This window comes from Bombus impatiens, unplaced genomic scaffold (assembly GCF_000188095.3).
Source record: "Bombus impatiens unplaced genomic scaffold, BIMP_2.2 scf_2550, whole genome shotgun sequence".
NCBI lineage: Eukaryota > Metazoa > Arthropoda > Insecta > Hymenoptera > Apidae > Bombus > Bombus impatiens.
The window spans coordinates 1-7,739 of NT_178969.1; the positions used below are offsets into that span (position 1 = coordinate 1).

Sequence of the window (7,739 nt, forward strand, 5' to 3'; positions counted from 1 at the left end):
TTTATCCACGTGTTTTCTCTGTTTACACACCGAATAACCTCAATATTAATAAATAAACAATAAATTAGTCGCGTAAATAAATAAATACATAATAAATAAATAAATTAGTAAATAAACTTGTCATTAATAAATAATTAAATAAATAACCAATCATAAATAATGAATAAGTAAATTTGATCCATAAGTAAGTGACTTGATCGATAAATAAATAAATATATGTCGGAGATGAAAGAACGCCGGAGCCTTTGGAATTTTGGATAATCCCGCAACATTGTAATCTAGAATCTACTATAGCTGTAATTAAACAATTGTAGTTATTCAATCTGATTGTAATTGTTCGAGAGTTTTGATAATATGCTAGGGCTCGAGGCGACAGTCAGTCGCCAAACGTAGCCGCGGTCAAGGGATGAACGCTTTGTCTGGCAGAGATATGGAGTAATTCTATAGCTCTCCTTAAAAAGGAAATAGCGATAACACTCGACAGTAAACATTCCAACGGTAGGGGAGAGGAAGGATGGGAGTGCGCGAAAGAAGGACGGGAGTGCGCCAAAGAAGGACGGCTGTGCCGGGGCGCCGAAGACCGAGGGCGTAAAAGAGGGAGAGAAGCCGGCAGCCTCGGTCACTTCTACAGTGACGAACAGGCCCGAGTTGTTGGAAGAGCACGGAACCAAAGATCAACAGAAGAAGCTGGATACTGCAACTGCGAAGCGTGCTTCTTCAACTGATCTGTAGTCGTAGATCCAGTCACCCTCTCTCAGGACGATGCCGCGGAGGAAAACTCTTGCTATCTGTTGATCGCCCCACCACTGGTCGTTCGCGGGTGTAAATACGGGGAAAAATGGGGAAACCCACGTTTCCCTACTTTTTACCTGATGGATCAATAACCATAAGAATATAATATAAAGATAGGAATATAAGAAATAGTAATATAATATGAGCTCTTAATTCGAAGGTTTTATACTACTTAACGGCCTTAACGGCCTTGACGGTAAATCGACATGTTTATTTGTTGGAATACAACGATATTAATCGCATACAGATGAGGTGATTGATCGAACGGCTTCTTCCCTTCGTTGCCCAGCGATATCTCCACTAGCTTGCGTTCGTTAGATGTACCGCGGCGGCAGCGCGTGCATGCTCTTCCGAGAATTCGGCGGAAGAAGCGTAAAGATATGGATGGAACATTGGGCACGTCGGTGTCGCGTTTTGACGGCATAGCGTTATGCATCGCGAAGTTGCAGAAAGGTTCCATGGCACATGCCGCCACAAAGCATCTACACAGGTCACGCTCATTACTGCATAGAGAGTGGGGTTCAAAATCTTTTCAAGAGCCATGGGTCACTAAGTCAGTCAGTCTGAGAATAACTAGCCAACTGTCAACATTCACAACGCTCACTTATATTTCCTGTAATAGTTGTTTAATAAATATCACATAATATTGTTTCAACACAAACATTGCGTCTTCCATAGATTATTAATCTTAATTCCGAGATTAAAGCCTAACATTATTTTTACGACAGTTTCTTATGATTATTACGGTCCAACTAATTATATTGACGTAGCGAGTGGCCGCCTCGACCAAAGGATGATTCTAATAGGCGTGAAAGGTCACCGGACGGAACAGTTACTAACTATTTTTTATTGAAGAAGAAGAAATCACAGTACAATTTCCAGGTTTACGAGGGTTTTTGATAATGAAAACAATTTTTATGTTACGTAACATTCTTTAGACGTTAGTTAAATACAAAAAAATAACAATATCATCATAATATGTAATATGTAAAACTTCCCAACCAGCATAATCACGCACAATCGAAAATACGTCATGCACAGTATACTAACGTAACGTCGGACCATAAAAAATTGTTAAAGTTATAAACTAGTCGGTAACTTCATTGAAAGGGGTTAAACCTGAAAATCTTAACCTAAATATTATGTTACCAATTATATTTAAGTGTATTACATTTTACATCTAATGGAATAATGGTTCTATTTTATTTGAACTTTAATGACTCTACTTTATACTTTTTCTCTTTTAATTCCTAAATAATGTTTTATATCAATAGCTGTGACTGGAATATTAGTAGGTATGTCCTCTGTCGACGCTCTGATCAAAACAAGTCTTTGAAACATAAGAAATATTTCAAAGCTAGTTTTCATCTTAAAACCTTTCTACCGCAAAATTGCACATGAAATGTGATACATCATTGCGAATGGATAGGTTTAGATCTTCATACCTTCATGTTTCAACTTTTATTGAAACTATGCTGAATATGTATCTCAAATAATAAAGTTGTTTCACCCTATCGTAGAATAGAAGATAAAGTGTAATAAAGTCATCATCTATATTCTACTAATTTATATTATATTTCTACTACATATTCTACATTTATATTACATTCTACTAATTTTGATCATAATTGAAAATAGTCAATATTATTCTACTTGATGTAAAAGCGACAGAGCTTTCGCCGGGAACTTAGAAGCACGCGCATGACACAACTTCCTAGATTGCGTTTTGGAGAATACTTCTTTTCTCTTCTGAAGTCATGACAATGGTATTTATAGACGAATTGTTATCAAAAATTTTTGAGGGAGTTTTATTATAATTTTGAGAAAAAGTAAAGAATCATAATTACTCTTTTCCAATCCCAGTTCATATTTTCTTTTATAAAATTCAAATTAGTTACATATAAACATTAAATATAGTCATCAATAGTACTGTAATTGTTGCGTCGCATGGAACATCTGCATTCCAGCCGACGCTACCTAGCAGCCAGCGGCCCATCGACAGCCATCCAGACCCTCAATAAACTCAAGGACCCACCAAAAAACGGCACTTTTTAGCTGCATTGTTTCCACACGTTTGCCAGTCAAACTATTGCCTAGAAGTATTTTCGGTTATGTTAGAGTTTCGGAGAAGTCCTTGAGTTTATTAGGCTTTTAAAATTCACGGAGAAAGCGGGTAGTCGCCGAACGGAAAACCGAACACATGGCCACCGAAAACGACTGGTTTTTCCCAAGAATGAAGTCACCCTGTTCCACGCTGGTGGGAGACTTCCCCATATTCTTCTTCGTTAGCAGGGGTCATAACCAATCGGCATCGCGGATGTTTACCCTCATCTCCTTAACGAAAAGTGTGAACAACCAAGTGTGAAAGAATCCGCGTTCTTCATTCTAAGGGCACACCCACATCAAGCTTTCCTCCGGTAAAACACAAGGACGAAAAGCTCAGTCTCAATCAAACATCTCTTTAAGCAGTCAACAAGTCGAACACAGTAGTCATCTCATAGCAAATATTCATTTTGTGTTACACCGAAGTTGTTGGTTTGTGAAAATATATAATAACCTGTTAGCAGCAGCGTTATCTTTAATTTAACTACCCTTATTATCCCAAAAGAAATAAGGGATCGAACGATTCGCGGCGTCGATTAGCAAATCGTAACGGGAATTTACGACTTCCGTTGGCGCGCTTCTTCGAGATCGTGTCTCCCCGCGAAAGTGCGAAAACAGTAATAATTTTCATCCTAATTGATATTCTCATAGCAACATAAGGTTTAGACGTAGGCTGAACAAAATCATTTCGCTATTTACTTCAGTATTCATGCATATGCTTATATAGATTTTTAATCTTTGTAAATAGTCGTCATATTTAATATAATTTGATTTTACAAATAATTACAATGAATATGTGTATGCTCTGTAATTGCCAATCATATGTACATACATACTACATAGCTACCGAGCGAGAAACGCCCAGGTTTTATCTTTATCTTTTTTACTTTGGATCCTAACTTCGTCGGTCGCATACAGGTTACGTTCACTCTAGATTACCTGAAAAGTGTGCAAAGGGGATAGCGAGAGAGAAAGAGAGAGAGAGAGAGAGAGAGAGAGAGATTCGGCTAATATGGATAGAAGTACACTTTCATTTACAGTACCAAAGAAAAGGAAAAACTGACGAAGAGAATGCAATTTACTCTCGGAGCATATTGGTTCGTCGTTCATTCTTTAGATTTATCGTGTCGCCGATCGCGTTTACACTTGTAAGTATACGACCAGGGCCAATGCATAATTACTACCTCACCACTCGAAAGTGTACATTCGAGTTACACTCAGTACAGGCATGAGTGTAGTAAATAGCAGCAATGATGTCAATTCAGATCTATTAGTTTATGACATGATTGAATGACTCCATTAATAACTCCAATAACTCAGACAAATAACTCGTGTGTTAACTCGAACTATAACTCGGATAATGACTCGGATAATAACTATCTCGCTCGCTATCGCGTCCGTTTATTTATGCTGGCCGGGGGGAGGGGGAGTCGGAAAATTTGAATTCGTCTTAGATCGACGGTTGCCCATAACGATGACTTTGTTTTGTCTGAAGTTTGTTTATCGATATGTTTCGTATGTCAAGACGGTGTCCCTGTTCCGAGGCACAATAACAACACGAGTCGCCCTCGATCCGCATCAAACAATGACTCATGTGCCATTACACATTCATAAACTGGAAATACTTGCAAGATTATAGATTAAGTTAAAAACAACAGCTGTTACGCTGTATGGTTCGGCTCCGGAAGATCGGCTACTAATAGGAAACGACACGGACACACGTGTTACAATTTTATTGCACGAATTATGCTGAATGTTTCTGTATTGCTGTTGCAGTTTCTTCAACGATACCTTCGGTTTCCCTTTCAGGTTCCTTCAAGCGCCTTCTATTTGAGTAAATTCAAAAACCGCAAATTTCAACGAATCAATTCTCCTTTGCTTTTCAGATTGCCCAAATCTGAAATCTGCGAAATCGAAGTAGTATGTTGCATTACATTTTTATGCTTAACTCGCAATCTACGGTTCTTATAAATCTCATTCTCAGTAATTGTGCGCAGACATAGCTTCTAATTTCTACACAAATCACGTAATTACAAAAAATATTGCTGCGCCACATGATATTGACTTATTTACAGTATCTACGTATGTAGCATGTAACGACTCTAGCAGAAATGAGTGTTCGGCTGGGTGTTGGTGCAAGGTGACGGTGAGCGTTGGCATAATAGTTTCTTTGACTTCTTGCGGAAATAGAATTAGTTATCTATTTATTTTTAGTCTGAGTACATTTCACGCGCGATTTAGAAGTCGTACTGTCGAAGGTTGGCTTTTGAATAACAATTCTGTGATTATGTACATATATGAGCTATATTTCCCTTACTTCTTACACTCGATCACTGTTTCCGAAAACTCAACAGGTTCTACATGTGGTTCTTCTCTTTTCTTAGGAGAGGAAAATCGCTTTTCATATCGCGCACGCGCCTGAGGCGTTTTTCCATATGTCATTGGATTTAAGGCAGAATACCCCTAGATCTAGGTTTAACGAATATGATTCGTATGCTTTTGCAAGAGTATGCGGTGTCGCAACGATCACACGAAACGTTGTCACATATAGCGGACAAGGAGGAGATTACAAGTGCAATCTTGACAACGAAGCGCGAAGTAAAATTTCATTAGGGATCTGCTTATACGGGTAGATTAACATAGCTGATAAAGATAAGTTGCATCACTCTCCTACCAACTCGGTCGTCCCTTTGCGAAAATCGGCACCTTTCCGAGTTGACAGAGTGTGGAATGGTGGATATCTTGGCAGGTGTACGCCCCCCCCCTCAAATAAAACCGTTTAAGTTTAAGTTAGGCGACTGCCTAAGATTTGCATCTTTTATTCTGCGCATTGAAAGTTATAATTTGCAATAAAACAAAGAACAATAATTTTATGCCCATTGAGCAGAAGTCCAGGCCATGAAAATATGCATCATCAATTGCTTAGCCTACATTCTAACTTTTAACAATTTCAATTAAGCTTACCTTATCCAACAAACTCACCAACTGCTTGATTTTTTCTTACGTTATGAACTAATCGTACCCCTCAATCGACATTCGTTTATTGCCAAATTTATTACCTCTTATTATCATACCATTGATTCTGCTAATATTACAGCCGCAAGAGATATTTTTAAGGCGGCAAATTGAAAACACTACATGTACAAATATGCTCCGGTTTTCCCTAGTGTCACTCAGGGCAAACTCCAGTTGTTTTGTTACGTGATTCCATTTCTCCAGTGGTTCACGCAATTTCATCATTGTGGGAGAGGATGACAGTGTAAATTGACATGAACACTTCTCCTACGCTAATACTTTAGTTTTACAGCTTACTATTTATACACAAATCATTACAACTCGTCACAACTCTCGACCATATTCGAACATAGGACTGTTCGCACGTCCTACTCACCTATGCTTCTCATTCACTCATACAGCTGTCTCACGCTTCATACACTTTTGCACATTATCAACATTCTCAATAAAGACAATCTCACAGATATTACCCTGTTGTATCACTCAACTTGTCTGATCGTGTGTGCGGTTTCTACCGCAATGGAACACGTTCGATCTTCTCATCCTTTACGTATTGTTTGAAAATATGGCAGGTAAAATTATCGGTTTCAGAGTATGAGATTGCTAGACGTTCTAAAATATTGGAAAATACCATGGCCGGTAAGGATCTGTATCACATAGTGGTTAATCCTCCTCTTCCTCCTTACGAAGATCAAGGGATCCCTGATCAATTGCCGGGATTGTGGAATGTCCTCTTCAGCTCCTCCATCAAGTCGTAAGCCCTGCCCTGCCGATTTACCCCAAAGTCCTTCTTCGCCCCGTACTTCTTCCACCGATGTCTGGACTTGATATGAATGAGCATTCTGCCCGTTACTACACACAGTGCCCCGTGAGACACTGTCCTGTACGCCGTTAATGTACGAACTAACGCCGCCCGTTGCGCACTCACCAAGATTTTCCTATTCTTCTCCATACCGAGGGTAGATGCCCATATCGGCGCAGCGTACAAGGCCACCGATTCCCAGACACTGTAATACAATTTCCTCGCGGTGTCGGTGGGTTCATTGACCTTAGGAAACGAGCTCCTAATAGCTCCCACGAATCTCTCCGCCTTGTCGCACACCTGCTTCAGATGGAGGAAATACCTCCCGACATTGTCCAAAAGCACCCCCAGGTATTTTACGGAATTCCTGGCGGTGATCTCGCCACCACCCACGTCAAACATCAAAACATTCGGGTCTCGTTTCTAAGGGATCGTCAACGCGTTTAATTCCATGCCATGGGACAGGATACTGGCCTTGGAGCACTTCGAGGTTCCCAGCCACCTTGTCCGGCTGATCCGAGCCCACTTCGACGACAGGTGGATATGCTACAGCAGCAAGGAAGGGGAGAAAAGGCGACCTGTTGAGCGCGGAGTCCCGCAGGGCTCGGTGCTGGGACCGATACTATGGAACATTGAGTACGACGAGGTACTGCGATGCCCGCAGCCCCAGGCGCGGCCATGGTGTGCTACGCGGACGACATCCTGGTCCTGGTCGGGGGTCGTGGCTGGCACGAGACACTGCGCATCGGCGAAATCGCAACGGCCTGCGCAATCCATGCCCTGCGCGGACTGGGCCTGAGGGTCTTCCCTGCGAAGTCAGAGTCCACCTGTTTCTACGACAAGAAGCGGCGGGGACCCCACCGCCCGGCCTATGCTTAAACGGGACCCCACCGCCCCGCCTATGCATAAACATATCGAAACTGTCCAGGTGGGATCGGAGATGAAATATCAGGGTCTCGTCATCGACAGCCAGTGGACGTTTGAGCCACACTTCGACTGCCTGATTCCGAAGATGTCGGTGGCTGCT

At 41.1% G+C, this 7,739-nt stretch overlaps 1 protein-coding gene across 1 annotated transcript; it reads right to left on the bottom strand.

Moving 5' to 3' along the window:
* Positions 1–6,616: 6,616 nt before the first annotated feature.
* Positions 6,617–7,114, bottom strand: LOC105681874. Its single transcript, XM_012393333.1, has one exon. It carries the CDS (start codon positions 7,112–7,114, stop codon positions 6,617–6,619), a length of 498 nt encoding a protein of 165 aa, XP_012248756.1.
* Between the last annotated feature and the right edge of the window lie 625 nt (positions 7,115–7,739).